Below are 17,344 nucleotides of genomic sequence, written 5' to 3'. Positions count from 1 at the left end.
CTGGGTTTGCTAAAAGGTATGAGAGTGTGGGGGAAAGGGGCGTCGGTTAAAAAACTTTAAAACACAATGGATTAATCGTAAGATTCTCTGATTGGACGAGGAAAGGAACAACAGAATGTATAAATGGAAAGAGAATGTTGTGGAGTATACTGTATTCGATATACTAACAAGCTAACTTTAAGAGTAGGTTGGGAAATGTTCTCTACCATCTCGGCCATCTACTATTGGCTACGTAAGATAACCGATGACATAGCTTTCGACCAATCGACGTTAACTGGGCGTCGCATTCCGAGACTTCCTTGCAATAATATTTGCACTGGCCCGTCTTATATCCATTAGCCTCGACCGTCGTCGTCGTCTTAGTCTTTTGAGATGCCATTTGGTAAATTATTTATCGACTCTCATCTTTTATCCCATCTCGTTCGTTGTTTTTCATTCTGTCTCTTTCTTTCTCTCTCTTTCTTTCTCTCTCTCTCTCTCTCTCTCTCTTTCTCTCTCTTTCCGCTTCTACCAGTTATTTTTTTTTTTATTATCTCCTTGACCGATCATTTTTCTCGTTTATATATCGATATTTTCTTTTAAGGCTTTCTAAATAAATCTCGATCTCTCGAGACCATTTAAGTATATTCGCGTGACTTATTCTGCATCGACGTTTAAGTTCTGTTTTTTTTTTTTTTTTTTTTCTATTTGTTTATTTGTCCTTTTTTTCTTTTTTTATTATTTTGTTTCTAATTTCAAGAGTTTCAAAGGTGCGCTTTGGGTCAATTGGTCGTTTCTATTTTATATCCTTTTTTTTTTCTCTACTTTTTTCTTCCGTTCTTTTTTTTTTTTAAATCGATCGACAAAATTAGAAAAAAGAAAATTCTCATGAAATATTTCAGTATAATAGTTTATTATATCGTCCAATATAATCGCAGTTAATGTATAAAAATACTGTATGTCAGAAACGCGTGCGTAGTATTTTGTGTTTTGTGATAATGACGTAGTGTAATTACATAGAAATGCACGTAGTAGTATCAACGAAGGAATGGTAATCTACAATTTATTTTCTTAATGTTATATATACTTAAAACTTAATATTAATAATATTATTTATATTTAATGCACGAATATGCATAAGGTAGTATGTACAGTAGATAAGAAAGAAAAGATTTGATCATCGAGACAATCGTAAATAAATTATTGCATTATCCGGCCGACACATTTTGTTCTTGTTTTTCCCTTCGTTTGAACTATTTTTTTTTTTCTTTTAATCTTATTGTTAAATTATATCATAATTATTAAGTAATATACAGAACACAATATTTTCTCTTGTATTAACGTTCTCTCGTAATAAATATTCGGCGATCTCGTTATCGTTTACAAAAAATGAGTTGTATATTTACAATTAATTGTTATAATGCATTTAATCGAAAATAGAAAAAATAAATTCTAACATCTAACATATTTTTAATGTCAAGTATTTTTCTACGTATACAATCTCACAATTTTTGGTATCACTAGCAGTATGTTTGAGAATCCGAAAGAAACGTTGATAGTATATAAAATATAATATCAAACTTGAATAATATCTTAAAAATATAGATACATATATATATATATATACGTATATATTATACTAATAATTAGTATATATATATATATATACTTTAATTAGATATACATATATATACTATTATTACATACCATAATTATTATATATACATATAGTATTATTATATATATATGTATATATAGTCGTTGGAAAAGTTAGCGACTTTTTTCTACGTTGTTTTTTCTGTTTAATATATAAATTTTATTCTTAAAACGAAATACAAAAAAAGAATAAAATAAGCGAATTTCCAAATTACCCGTTGGTATATCAATATCGGATTAAATTCAAATTGAAAGACAAGAAAGAAGATACAGATACATATAGTTATACAATTTCTATCAGAAACAATGTTAGAACAAAGCGATGTTAGATCTATTCAACCGAACATATATTCGCATAATTATTTATACATATGATAACGTATCATACGTATTGATAAATGAAAAAAAAGAAGCTTTTCATGAAATACATAAAAACTTACATAGTAAGTACTTATTTTTGCCTTGTTTCGATCTACATACACAATGATTAAATTAATCATAATTCTCTCGTGAGTTCTGCTTAAACGTTTTAGATATCAAAGATTAACGAATTAGCAGACAATGAATCCTATTAGAATCCTAATATCTATATATTTATCTAATATCTATACTCATCTAATATCTAATGTATTTATTTCATTTATGTATTTAATATATTGCAATTAATGTATCCATGTATGTATGAATGTATTAAGCTATGATAAAATTTTCATGGAAATACGTAGGAAGGATCGATTCTAAGAAAATGTCAAACGTCCTTGGAGCGTCTGTTAACGTTATAGTTTTTCGTTGTCTAGGCTCCCGCGAGGCAAAGCAGCTGTCACACTCGTTCATTCGATGTTCTTTCTTTTTCCCTTCTAAACCGACCATCTTTTCCCCTCCCCCCCTCTCTCTATCTTTCTCTTCCTTTTCAAGGGTAAAAAGACTCATGGGGTGTCGAAAAAAAAATTATGGCTACGGTTTACGCGTACTATGGGGTACAATCAAAGTGACATACGAGGACAGTTAGAGCATTTCTTCTTGCTTCCCTTTTCTTTTTTTTTTATTTTCCTTTTTGTTTTACGAATCACGAAATGATAATCGAAAATGATAGAATGAAAGAGAATCTGTGCCTAGACCACAAAGATTCGTATTAACCATCTCTCTCTTTTCTTCTTTTCTTTTTTTTAATTCTTTTTTATTTTTTATTTTTTTTTTATTTTTTATTTTTCGTTTCTTTCTTTCTTTCTTTTTTTTTTTTTTTACGAGAATAAATCCGAAACAACGACTTTCGTTTTACTTCGTTCTCTTTTTCCTTTTTCTTCTTCTTCTTCTTTCTTTTTTTCTTTTTTTTTTTCTTCAAAAACACTAAGTCGCAATAAAGATAATCGACGTATGGCGCGTAAGTTAAGAGATTTTCTTTTTTCTTGTTTTATTTTTTAATTACTGAAAACCGAATTAGACGATTGGAAATAATAAAGAATGAAAGACCGAGGATGAAAATAAAGACATCACGGATTTAAATCACAAAGAATCGTTAAATCCATCTTTTTCTCTCTTTCTCTTTCACACACATGTGTATATATATATATATATATATATATATATATATATATATATATATGACGATAAATCTAAATGAACGAATTTTGTTTCATTTCTTTTTCCTTTTTTTTTTTAACGCTACCATAAAGACAATCAAAGTGACATACGAGTTATAAGATATCATTTTTCTTCTTCTTCTTTTTCTTTTTTTACGAATTACAAACGAATTGTAAACTATCCATGAAACTGTCCCATTGAAAATAGTAGAGAAATAAAACACAGAGCATAAGACTAAGAGAATGATTTAAATCACGAAGAAAGAATCTATTTATCTATCTCTTTCACTCTCTGTTTCTGTCTCTTTCTCCTTCTCTCTCTCTTAGGAGTATAAATCTAAAAGAAGGACTTTTGTTTTATTATTTAACAGCGAAACGCCAAACCTGGAATATATATATATATATATATATGTATGTATGTATGTGCGTATGTATGTATGTTATTGGACGTATGTGTTCTACGAAACAGCAAAATGTTGAGACACCAAACGTTGGATGTCTCGACTAATTGAATTCAAAGAGATTTATGGTCGAGGAGTGACTCGGGTGTCGCGGAAAAAGGGAAAAAGTGAAGATACGCGAGTCCTACTCGTCGTTCAACGATGTTCTATTAACACGAGAGAAGAAAATGATTTCTATGGAACATTGACAAACGTTTGCCGATTTAATTGAGTAACCATACGAATTAGAGTGAGAATTGTCATCGACCGAAATTAATAATGAATTGTCGTTAGTTATAATTTAACTGGATATATAGAGTATATCAGGTACATTAGGTGATTTCTAAAATCTCGTGAAGTTCTATCGAACAAAGATGTCGTCGAAGATTCTATGAGACCAAAGTAGTCATCGAGTACGTACGTAAGTACTTAAGCACGCGTACGTGAGTGCACACACACACAAACATACAGAGAGACACACACCAGAGAAAGACACACACACACACACACACACAGTTTCTCTTGATTTATGGACCGTTGATAACTAGAGCCATCAAAGCAGTTTCGCGGCTCTGTCTTGTACTTTCGGCCGGATGCAATCTTAGGATCTATAGATCTTCAAACCAAATGGAAAACTTTGAAAAATCGTTTACGAAAAAATCGGTCCGTCCTAATACGTAATTGAATTTTCTTTGTTTAATTTCTCTCTCTCTCTCTCTCTCTTTTTCTCTCTCTCTCTCTTTCTCTCTCTTCTTTCTTTTTTTTTCTCAAGAAATTATATTCTTTTCAATTATTTTTTCATTTATTTCTATTATAAGAAAATCTTCGTCCCTCCTATACGACTCATTACTTCTTATAGTTTGCATTGTAATTATCGTTATTATAAAAAAAAAATTCTTTTCTTTTCTTTTCTTTTTTTTTTTTCCCCGCCACCAAGATTCATTGCCGCAATAAAGATGGTGCCAGTGTTTGAACGTAGCGTATCTTCGTTAAGCGGACTCAAACGCGGTCCAAGGTTTACTTTTGCCGGTTTAAAATAACCGACTCCCTAACGAAAGATGTATATTCGCATATAGACGGCTCGGAGAATTTCGAAAGAGCGTCGAGCAACAACGTTCCTTGTTTGTTGGATCGATGATCGAAAACTTAAATTAAGGTGTGACGATATGGATAGGTAAGATGTACATATGTATATAATATACCTATTCCTTTATCTATACCATTCGTTTTAAACGTTTTACTCATCTTTCAGATGATCTTCAATTTCGATAACAAAGAAAATTTATTCTATCAAAAGTAGATAGATAAGTAAGTAGATAATTATTCAAGATGGAATGTATCTAAGTATGTATATGTATGTATATACTTGGATAACCGACGAAAAAGTAAGAGAGAAAATCTTCATCATGGACAGTTGATATAACTCTGTCATCTTTATAGAAGCTTCTAAGAGAATGTGCGTGTATGAGAGAGAAAGAGAGAGAGAGAGAGAGAGAGAGAGAGAGAGAGAGAGAGAGAGAGGAGATGAAATAACATTGTACCCGACCGATAGGCGCCAAAATGCTCGTTAATTTTTTTTCCATGTCTCTCTCTCTCTCTCTCTCTTACATGTTTTCTACTCACTATATAACTTCCTTTAGTATTAATTTTCACAGTATCTTGTTGTTACCTCAATGACGTTCGTCCATGTAATCATACTTGATAGTCGTAAAAAGCATAATAAAGCAATCGTAAAGTTTCCTAGTCATAGAGATTACGATCGCGACGTCTTCGAGAGATTTCAAAGATACCAAATTATTTCGAAATCGTTCAAAGGAAACTTAAATTATCTACCTAGCTAGCTGTTTGCCTATTTGCGCGATCTCGGGATTTTAGGAAGAACGAAAAAGTAAAAAAAAAAAAAAAAGAAAGAAAAAAAGAAACGTAGGTAAAAAGTATTTAATGTAGTTTCCTTTGACCGATCTTTTCTCAACGTGTACGATATATTTATCGAACGATCTAACACGCGCATAAATAAGTACTTACATGTATTTAGATAAAGCAACCCGTTAAAGCCGAATTTAGAATTTAGAATATAATTGAGAATAAATATTTCACGTGCGATGAAACGAAGTTAACGAGTTAAGAAATTGGGAACGCCTAAATTATGAGATGTTGGCTTATGCAGCCATAGTTTGTCGTAACGTTAATAGACCAACGAGAAAATATAAATTATTAGCCTTCATTATTGCGGATGTGCGAGCGAGGAATGTAATCGGGTTGCACTACCGGCTGTTTTAAAGTCAACAAGAAGAAAATGATTAATATGCCGTCATTAAAATTCAAGGAATCGTGACACGTCTAAAGCTCTACATAAATATATCTATAATTACTATTCGAGGAAATTTTGCAAATTTGCGCGTTCCTGTTTTTCTTTTTTTTTTTTTTTTTTGATTTTCTTTTTTCTTTTTTGAGGGGATTTTTCTTTTTTTCTTATTTCTTTTTTTTTGTCTCGTTTTCCTTCATATCGAAATTATTCATAATTGAATTTGTTAAAAAAAGATCAATCTTTTCGATCGATCTCTAATCTTGTTATTGGATATCTACCAACTTAACGAATTAACATTTATATATATATATATATATATATATATATATATATATATTATCCATTAAAAAAATTTCGATTGATTTTAAACATTGTTATTTTTTTTTTTTGTATACTCTCCTGTTATTCTATAGTTTTCTTTTTCGTTCCTTTGTATTCTTTTTTTTCTTTTTGTTTCTTCGAATCCAACATCGAAGTCAATTTAATTTGATCCGAATTCATCGAATTTGCTCACTGCAGGTAAGTATCTATTTTGTAGATATCTCTATTTTAATAGTCTTATTTTTTCTGTCTAGCGAAAATACTTGCATCGTATGTGATCTTAAAATAATATCTATTTCGTCAAATATTTCATGCAATAACAAACCTCATGCAATAATTTTCATGTAGTAATTTAAGCAATGACAAATATTTTCGTATATAGATGCATTATTATATGCTTGGGTGTTTCAGATTTTCTTTTTTCTTATCAAACTGCGCCGGTATTTTTTGGAAATAAGAAGAAAAACGTCATACCAATGTTATAACAAAAATTTTAACGAAATTTTTTAATACGTATACGAATTAACTTTTTTTTTTCTTTCTTTTTTATGTTACTCGAATTAAATAAAAATATATTTCGGTTCGTAACATCAATCGCGTTTTGTATAATTAAAAAGGAAAAGTAACAAAAAATGAAACTATATAAAAGAAAATTTGTAATCTAATTTATATAACATGGCATTTTTATTTAACGGAATATTCACGTTATATGAAAGTCAGGAGAAAAAAGAAGAATGTAAAACACTCTGTATGTATGATATTTAGATAATAGATACACACCGAGCATTGTAACAGATTCATCATTATCTTCATGCCTTTTACTGCATCCTTCGTATGCATTTCACATATACATTTAATCCTTCTATTATAGTCATTCGGATATATACATATATATATATATATATACATATACATATACGTATACATATACATATACATACACATACATACTTTGAATTATCGATTATCTATGACAGATATTTATTTATAAGTTAGAGTTCCAATCACCCTCCATACGCCAAACGCTAAACGCATAAGATAGTTTTTCATGTGCCATGTAACTACAAGACGATGCCGTTATTTCTCTTGCAGCTAATACTGCGCTTCTTGGATTTCTCTCTTCTGAAACATTACAAGTATAATTAATGGAAATTGCATTTACTGGGATAACTTGTTCATTAACGTACTCGATCGCAACATTGTTTGACATGTATCAAAGATATTAACGAAAAACGAGACGAAAATATGACGAAGAAATTAAATGAAGAAAAAGAAAAAAAGAAAAATAGTTTAGTAAGATTAGTACGATTTATGGTATTACGAGGAGGAAAAAAAACGAAATGAATGAATGGTGTTGATACTTTCGTGTCGTGTTTTCGGATTTTTGAAAAACAAAAATATCGCTGCAATCCTTGAACATTCAAATTCGTTCATATATTTAAATAAAATAAGTTCGTTTTGGAAATAGTAATCCTTGAGAGAATAAAAATAGATAACGAATATATTTCACGAAGGAATGTTCAAAGGCAATCTCTGAGGGTGGAATAAAAATAACAGCAGATTAAATAACATAACATTTATTTCAAAATTAAGAACAGAATAGGACAAATATTACAATCCTAGGTGAATAAATAAAAATTAAATTAAATTAAATCAATGTAAAATTTCGTTCCAAAAATTTTCGAAGAACGAGACATTTAATCCTAGAAAAACGAATAAAAAAGAGAAGACCGAAAAAGAGAAAAGAAAAAAAGGAATTAAATGTCATAAAATTAATTGAAAAATTTGCCTATTCGAAAGTTAATTTGAAAATATCAATCCTAGAGGAAGGAATTAAAAAAAAAAAAAAAGAAAACAACAAATAATAAAATAAAATAAAATAAAATATATTCTAAACTCAAATATATCTGAAGTTTAGAATTAAAATTTGATATTATTTTATTTCGTTTTATTATCCCTTACATTTGACTTTTATATTTTATTATTTTTATATTCAAAAGTTTGTTTGGAATTAATCTTTGAAAGAAGTTAAAACGATGCAAACAAATAAGTGGCACTAGGATAGCACGCTCATCAAGCCTTTACAGAGATCCGTAAATTACAAGACTCCACCACGAGTGACTGTTTAATTAGACTACACCGTAAATAAGCACTAAAGCGGTTCCCATAAACATAAGCTCGATGCTTCTGTATGTATGTAAGGTACTAAGGTGGCGAAGGGTAGCCTACTAGGATTGTAGAGTTTCTCTTTTCATCTACAAACAACACGTAAGTTTTTTTCCTTCCTTTCTTTTTTTTTCTTCCTCAGTCTGGTTAATGTTTTCTCATAGAAAAGAAAGTTGGAAATACGATTTACATTTGGAGAAACGTTTTTAAAAGTGAGCTTAGAGAGACAGAGACAGAGACAGAGACAGAGACACATACAAACAGAGAGAAAGATAGAAAAAGAGAGAGAGAGAGAGAGAGAGAGAGAAAGAAAGAGAGAAAGAGAGAAGGAACTATCATTGATATTAAAATAAAAAATAAGATAAATAAATAGTTACGATAAATATTCTTACCATTTTCTTCCTCGTTGTTTTCCATATTACAGTGTAGCACTTGATATAAAAAATCAATATACCTCGTAGCAAGTTTCAACGTTTGAATTTTACTGAGTTTATCGCTCGGCAATGTCGGAATGATCTTTCTAAGGGCGGAAAATGCTTCGTTTAAACTCTGAGTTCTTTGCCGTTCCCTAACATTCGCCATTACTCTTTGATTTTGGATTTCTTCGTAAGTGGCACCACTCTTCCTACGAACTTTCATTTTCGTCGAGGAAGAAGTGGCGTTTTCATTTTCGGAATCTTCGAGGTTCGGCTTTCTTTTTTTTTTTACTCGATTGTTTTCTACAATACAATTTTTGGTCGACGATGCTGGATTTTGATCGATCTGTTTATTATAATTTTGTTGTTCCTCCAATTGCTGTGATGTTTGTTGCTGTTGATGATGACGTTGCTGCTGTTGTTGTTGTTGCTGCTGTTGCTGTTGATCGATATCCTCCTTTTTATATTCATGCAATGTATCAGATTTATATTCAATTACATCCATCAATCGATATGGTTCAGCATTTTGAAGTTGCGATGGTTTGGAAACAGAGATTGTTGTAAGTTCTTCACCACCAGAAGAATACATTTGATTCGGCGACGCCGGTAGATAAAGATTTTGTTCGTTTTCTTTACCGTGATCCGATAAAAATACCGGCGAGTTACCGTGCAATCTTCTGTCATAAATCATTTGTAAATCTCTTATGATTTTTCCGTCTTGATGATCTTGAGGATGATACCTCTTACCTTCATCTGGATTTTCGTATATCATAAAAGGTGGTGACTGAGTTTGATAAGCAGTCTGATTGTTGTTGTTGTTGTTATTATTATTGTTGTTGTTGTTATTATTATTATTATTATTATTATTATTATTATTATTATTATTATTATGGTGAAGATGAAGATGATGAAGATGAGGAGGAGGAGGATGATGATGATGATGATGATGATGATGATGATAAGGTTGCACGTCACGGTGCTCCGGCGGATTACTGAGATCCATCAAGTGTGTTGGCGTTGAAAAACGTTCGTAATGATGCGGCGAATTGCTTGCAGAACTTCCGTCGCTATGAGGAATACCGGAACTATCGTTATCATCCAATAGATAATAATTTGGAATGCACGTAGCCTGCGTAATTAATAATTGTCCAACTTGCATCGTTTCCTATTTTATCTAGAACTATTTTCATGCCCGTGCTGCTGTATCTCCGTGTTCTATCGTTGATTTTCTTATTAAACGTGTATATCCTCTTCTTCGTCGAGATATCACTCGAAAGATAGTTAATTATCTATCTCGGATTTCGTTCGATTTCCAAATAACATCGAATCGACGTAGATACTTATAGATCAGACACTTTTCACTATTGACGAATCGTTTTTTTTCTTTCTCCTATTTTTTTTTTTTTTTTTTTTTTTTTTTTTTTATAAACGATCCACCCGAAGAATGCCAATTACGATCGGTTGCTTTGAATTAACACACCATGTATAATACCTTATTACAATGATTTCATTATTTTATCTATATTCCATATATTTCCGTACTTCGTTCATAGTTCCTTGGAATATACAAATATATGTAAATAAGTGCGTAAAATAAAAAGGAGAGAAAAAAATCGCGAGCGGGTGTGCACAAAAACACACACACGAACGTACGCACACGCGCAAATTATAAGTGCACAAATATACACAAACGAACGCCCGTCGAATGTAGATAAGAAAGAAAAAGAATAAGAAATAGAACGAGAGAGAAAGAGAAAGAGAGAAATAGAACGACGTGTTACGTAAAGAAACTGATCGATAAATTAAAAATCGATGGATACGAGACACGGAAACCGGTTGTCGATCGGCCGAGAACGTAAGACTGTTTCTAAGCAAAGGTTAAAACATCTCTGATGGTGGAGACTTCGAGGGGATTTCTTCGTGACGTATGGAGAACTCCGCCTCCAAGCAAGAGCTCTCATTTCCTTCCCCTTACCTCATCTCTTCAGTGTTTCTGCTATCTTTCTATACATCCCTCTTTCTCATCTCATCTCTTTTTCTCATTCTGTCTTCTCTCTCTCCTTCTTTCTCTTTCTGTCTCTCTCTTTTTCTCATTCTGCCCTCTCTCTTTCCTTCTCTCTCTCTCTCTCTCTCTCTAGCACCCTCTTTCTTTCCCTCCTTTCCTCTCTCTCACTCTCTCAATCTATCTCTTTCTGTCCTCTTCGAGACCTCCTTAACACCGTTAAATTTCCCCACCATTCGATGTTTTCTTTTATTCATCGTGTCTGCCAGTGTTTGTCCCCGTCTAGAAAAATCTAGTGAGAAAGGGAAAGAGAGAGTGAGAGAGAGAGAGAGAGAGTGAGAGTGAGAGAGAGAGAGAGAGAGAGAGAGAGAGAGAGAGAGAGAGGAGTGCAAGAGAAGGAAAAAATTGAAAAAAGAAAAATCCCACGAAACCTTCCTTGGGTTCGGCTATAGAAAAAAAAAAGGAGAATGAGTAAAAGGAGAAGAAGGAGAAGAAGAAAGAGAAGAAGAAGAAGGAGGAGGAGTAGAAGAAGAAGAAGCTAAGTTCTTCCCTGTCTCTTTATGATCGTCATCGTACCGAAGTTCTTCGTAGAGACAGGAGAAACGAAAAAGAAAAGGAAAAAAGAGAGAGTGAGTGAGAGAGAGAGAGAGAGAGAGAGAGAGAGAGAGAGAACTTACTCGTTCGCTGTCTCCATGATCGTTCGTACAAGAGAGAAATAGAGTGAGAATTATAACGTGTGAGAGAAAGAAAGAGAGAGAGAGAGAGAGAGAGAGAGAGAGAGAGAGAGAGAGAGAAGAAGGAAACGTAAATTCGTGAGAGTGAGAAAGATACGAGAGGTATAAAGGGGAGACCCATCCACGAATATTTATATCGCCTGACGAAAGTAAGAAAGAGAAAGAGAATATAGGAGAGATCGAGAAGAAATACTCGAATTTGCGAATCTTTTCGAGTTCTACTCTTTACAAACTCTTTATCTACTCCTTTTTTTTTTGTTTTTTGTTTTTTGTTTTTTATTATTATTATTAAAAAGATCTAGATCCAAGGATGTTGAGAAATTATCTTCGGCTAGGATGAGTTGTGATCGAAGCGTTGATATTATTGAGTTTTAATTAGTTTTATAGACTTTTTAATAGTGATATTAATTTGGAATAATCGTCTATTATCTGTTATGTAATCTTTATTATGTAATATTACGTAATCTTTGAAACTTTTGGATATCCATCAATACTAATAAATATTACCAATATAATCAATACCAGTAAAACTATACTGCAAGTTCACGTTTGTTATAATATTGAAAATTCATCTAATAATTTATTAAGTATCTTAGAAATCGATTCAAAACATATTGTTACGTAATATAGTGCAATATATATCGTATAATATATAATATAATCACGATACGATAAATATCTAAATTATAAAAATCAAATAAAATCGATCTAAGTAGGTACATCACTATCAATTGTCCAATAATTTATTACAACGAATGAATGAAAATATCAATAATATTTCAACATAGGATATACATAGTTTACTGTAAATATAAATTATGAAAAGAAAAACTTTCTTAGAGAGCTGAAAAATCGGGAATAAGAATTATGGCACGTGAACGGAACGCCGAAAATAGTAGAACCCCTTTGCGGTGTAAGCGTAAAAAGTGTAAATTCTTGAGTCGAGAACGAACAAGAGAGAGAGAGAGAGAGAGAGAGAGAGAGAGAGAGAGAGAGAGAGAGAGAGAAGGAGAGAAAGAACAGAAATATTATACATTCTTAGTAAGTATCTATATATCTATATATCTATACACATAAATACATACATGTATATAAGAAATATATATATATATATCTACTCTTTAACATACGTCCTATGTCGTAAGTATAAAGAACGAAGATCTCTCTCTCTCTCTCTCTCTCTCTCTCTCTCTTTCTCTCCTTCTCTCCCTTTATTTCAAATTCTAGATTAGTCGGGAACGTTTGAAAGTTCCCGAAGAGATCGGGAGTTCCCAAAATATTATCTGCTAGACCGCGTAGGTATCGTCATTTATATATAGCTTCTCAATTTCAATGGGTTTCCCTTGGCGTCGCCACCGTTACTACCACCTCGCCGGCAAGATATAAATGATCGATGAACAAGCTGGATCTTGGAGACGTGTTTGTTGTGACGGGCGAAAAGCTCGTTTAAGAGAAACTCCGCCCCTATAAATTTTGGCGTTTCACCATGTTTCAGCGCGTTTCACATTTTTCCATCTTTCTCTCTCTCTCTCTCTCTCCCTCTCTTTCTTCCTCTTTCTCTCCTCACCAATTATAATTTCCATTCATTTTATTCAACGAATTATTTATAGATCATTTTTTTTATATTGAAAAATAATTACATATATATATATATATATGTCTTATTTACGTCCATTTAAATTTATAATATGAACAAAAAATAAAGAAAAAAAAATTGTTAATAAGAAGAACGAAGGGTGTTAATGATGAGAGAAGGAAAATAAAGGTAGAGAGGAAGGTGGATAAATTTTTGAATATATATATATATATATATATATATATATATATATTTCGTAATAAAAAAAGAAGATATGATAAATGGATATGAGCAAGAAAACTGACATCACTTTGATATCACCGTTCTAGTATTATTTTGGTGTTTGGCCGCTTTATTTATCGGTCTCTTTATTGGCGATCTGATTTTCTCTTGGATTCAAGCCAAATTCGATGAGGGAGCAACGTGGAAACGAAGTTAAGGGAGTAGGTAAGTACATTTCTACTGGCCTTTTCCGATTCCAAGAAGCGAGTTTTCGTCGTGGTCGAACGATGACGATGCTCGAAACCGTCGGATTTGATTGGCTTTCTTGACAGCGACGATGACGATGATAATGATGAATAATGATGATGATGATGATGATGATGATGTTAATGGTGATGATGACGATGATGGAACGTATACTTTTTTTTTCCATTTTTTTAACGAATATCTTATCCATTACTTTATCTTATAAAAATTTGCAATTTGTTTTTAGATATAACTTAATCAATTCATATGGCAATCAGTCGGATTGCTCGTCAATGAACATACGATCATAATTCATATGTGATAGGTATATGTCAGCTATATATATAAATATATATATGTAGGTATCAATGTGTCTGTGTCTTTTCAAGTTCAAACGTATATTTGTGTGCCTGCAAGGCTCGTTTCTGGGCACGCTCCGTTTAACGATATTAACGTAGATTTAATTGCGCGTCCTGTTCTCTGCATTTAATCGTCGTCGTGTGCTCATAAGCTAACGTTCGGTTCTCTTTGAGAAGACGTACTCGTGCTTTATTGACTGGAAGAAAGATGGTTGCTGTATGTGCATAGGTATCTGCAGTTTAAAAATGTAAGTGTTGGATATAGTCGCTTGATATAATTGACAGATTGAATATTATTATGTATAATATTATATGAATAACTCAATTTAGTGAATTATATTTTAAACATTGTAGAAATATTTTTTTTTTGTAATATTTAAAAGATTAATATTTGAAAGATAATCGTGATAAATAAAATATGGTACATGATAAAGCAATTCAACACAATAGAGCACTAAAAATCATGTTTTGTTATTTGAATTTTAAATACGAGGTTGTTTGGTATCTTAAAAGAACGTAAAGAAAGTAAATAAAATTTATAAAACTACGTGAGAATCCGATCACCAGCAAATTATTAATATCAGGTAAGTAAGTACCAGCTGTCATTCCTTAACACGTTTCAAGGAAAACTGTGAAAAGAGTGACAGATGCCACAAATATCTTTTCAACGAAAAATTGAAATTATTTAGTAAAACATTTCAACAATTTTAAACAATTTCGTGACGTTGAAATAATTTCAGTAAATTCGGTAGAAATTCTGTCATAAATAAGATACTTTATCAAAGAAATATTGTCGATATCTACGAAGCATAGAATAAAAAGTGTCATTTAATACCTTCTAAGACATTTTTTACGATATCGAGAGATCGTAGACAAGCGTGTTAATGTTATATCGTAATTCATTTAGTTAACTTTTTTTTTCCTTCGACGTCGTGAAAAAGAAAGAGAGAGAGAGAGAGAAAAGATGGCAGTCGGTTTCTTTTCTGGCCTATAAAAGGATGCTGTCCGCGTATCATAAATTTCAAGCTACGATTAGAGTCGTATAAAAGGCGGGTACTAATGTAATGGCGAAGAGAACGATGAACGGAAGCTTCTGAGAGCTCTGCTCGTGAAAAAAAATTTTTTTTTCAACTCCAATCCATCCGAAAACTATCAATAATTTTCGACTAAACTAATGCATTTCTTTTTTTTTTTTGATCGAGAGCAAAAAATTTGAAAGAATCAAAAAGCAATGATTTCGAACTTCACTATCGGATGATAGTACTCTATGAATTCCTCTTTTTTTGATTATATCTTGGCAGCATCGAAAATTAAGTAGGTACGAGAATTTGAAAAATGTCTGTCTGTCAATCTATTGGAATGCCATTTTGAAGAATATACTCATACGCACACATATGTACTTTAGACATTTATCTCGAATACGTAAGACTTCTAGGCTGACATTAGTGTCACATGTCAGACTCGCAAAGTGTCTCCGACTTGCTCGATCTTATCCATGGTACATTCTACAAACGGTGCCTTTACGATTCACGCCGACAGATAGTCTCGACAATGTTTGCACCGATGCTCACTGTCTTCGCCATGTGCCGAACACACGGCATGAACTAAACGCGAAGGAAGACGGCTACGAATGGGAGGAGATGACATCAAGTGAGAATTGACTCAAAGAATACATATAAGAAAGAAAGAAAGAGAGAGAGAGAGAGAGGGAGAGGAAGAGATAAAAAAGAAAGAGAAGTAAATTATCATACAAGTACTTACTTACCAAAGGAGATAATATCTTTGCCAATTTTCTATTTGTTCGAATGATAAAATCCATAGTATAGATATAGATATATCTACTCGTCTAAGTACACTTAACTTTTATCACATACCTATTACATATCTATTCATCAAAGTACACTTAACTTTAATCACATGATACCTATTCCAACCTGTATTCCAATTAATTCCAAATAGATTTTGTAAATTTTAATATCGAATTTAAGGATAGATATATACCTATTACTCTTTTTTTTATTTCAAGAATATTATAGCGTGTTTATTAATTATCTAACTCTAAAAAGAAATAATTATAAATTTAAAACATGGAGTTGGAAGGAAGATAATATATCAGTTTTGTAAGATTATTGTTAATTAATAAGAAATTTGTATGTCTCTTTAATTAATACAAATATCAAAAAATGAAAAAGTTTTTGAAATTTTATCTGAAGATTTAATCATTCTTATACGATGGTGTAAATTTTCGTGACATCACGTATCAAATATCTGATTAGAATAAAGTGGAATATTCCACGTTTAAAACTTTCCAGATTTTAGAGATAATCGTGTTAAAGTGTGGACGAACTAATGAAGGATTAGAATAAGTAATTTTTGGAAAAACCGAAGGTACAATATTTACTGTTCATAATAAACGCACGTCGCGAAATAAAACCATCATCTCTTTCATTCGTCACGAAAGCTTTCATCGTCGATTTTATCAAATTTATTAATCATTTTTTTTGTCATTTTTTGTCATCGTATAAATAGATATACTGAAACATCACGAGATATATTTAAACTTCGGATTTATTAAAAGTACATGTTATTAAAAATATATCTATCTATCATGAACTTTTTTTCAAATATCTGTATATTAAAATATAAATATGTACTGATTAGACGATTCGATGGGATAAACATTCCAAAAAATTTATTAGAAATTTGAAAGAGTACCAGGGACACGAGTAGAAAATACCATGGGTAAATAATATTTGATGGATTACAGGAATAATAATAAAATTTCTTAATAGAAAAGAAATTTAAAATGAAGGACGAAAATTATGGGATAAAGAGAATATTGCTATTAAATTATAAAAGAATACTTTCTCTTGTATTTACAGGTAAATAGAAAAGTTGGCCCTTAGGTTTTTCCCGGGTAACTTCGATAAAACAAAATTCGTTTATATGTATTTTTTTTCGAAAAATTTTTTTTTTATTTGTACATCTCCAAGCAAATTTAAAAAAAAAAATAAAAACAAATTATTATAAGCATATAGACGCATGTTCTCTTTATCACAATCATTGTAAAAAAAAAATGTTTAAATTGTATTCGCCATAGTACATTCGACTAAGAAAGATCGTAAAACAAGAAAAACCCAGAAGGAACGTAAGGATAAAAACTATCATAGACGTGACTGGAATCTCATTAAAGTAGTACTTTTAAGTTCGGTAGTAAGACAATACCAGATGACACCAGAGAAAACACGTGCTCGCCAAATTTTTCTAAATCTATCCTTATTTTCAAAGCAAAAGTTCGAACATGTGTTCGGTGAACATTTGCTAAAGGTTCTTTGCAAA

The 17,344-nt window shown here is 31.5% G+C and overlaps 2 protein-coding genes across 2 annotated transcripts in view; one reads left to right on the top strand and one right to left on the bottom strand.

Annotated features, from left to right (window-relative positions):
• Window positions 1-6,873: 6,873 nt before the first annotated feature.
• On the bottom strand, window positions 6,874-10,248 carry LOC122635781 (protein twist-like). The gene is made up of 2 exons (XM_043826421.1): window positions 8,843-10,248; window positions 6,874-7,406 (listed from the first exon to the last, which is right to left on the bottom strand). The coding sequence occupies exons 1-2, from the start codon at window positions 10,023-10,025 to the stop codon at window positions 7,270-7,272; spliced, it is 1,320 nt and encodes a 439-aa protein (XP_043682356.1). The 5' UTR covers window positions 10,026-10,248; the 3' UTR covers window positions 6,874-7,269.
• Window positions 10,249-14,126: 3,878 nt separating this feature from the next.
• LOC122635712 (Bardet-Biedl syndrome 7 protein homolog) overlaps window positions 14,127-17,344 on the top strand; it is a 28,997-nt gene continuing 25,779 nt past the window's right edge. Inside the window, exon 1 of the mRNA XM_043826237.1 lies at window positions 14,127-14,253. The gene's annotated coding sequence lies outside the window, so the exon portion shown is untranslated. The remainder of the gene's footprint in view (window positions 14,254-17,344) is intronic.

This window comes from Vespula pensylvanica, chromosome 19 (genome assembly GCF_014466175.1).
Source record: "Vespula pensylvanica isolate Volc-1 chromosome 19, ASM1446617v1, whole genome shotgun sequence".
NCBI lineage: Eukaryota > Metazoa > Arthropoda > Insecta > Hymenoptera > Vespidae > Vespula > Vespula pensylvanica.
The sequence above is the reverse complement of the archived record's forward strand: the minus strand, read 5'-3'. Positions and strand labels throughout refer to the sequence as shown.

Excerpts from the sequence above, each read along its gene's own strand:
- LOC122635781 (XM_043826421.1), bottom strand. The coding sequence starts at position 10,025 with ATGCAAGTTGGACAATTATTAATTACGCAGGCTACGTGCATTCCAAAT. Across the intron at positions 7,407-8,842 it reads AAACAACGAGGAAGAAAATG|AAGAGAGAAATCCAAGAAGC; the intron begins GTAAGAATATTT and ends GTAATGTTTCAG.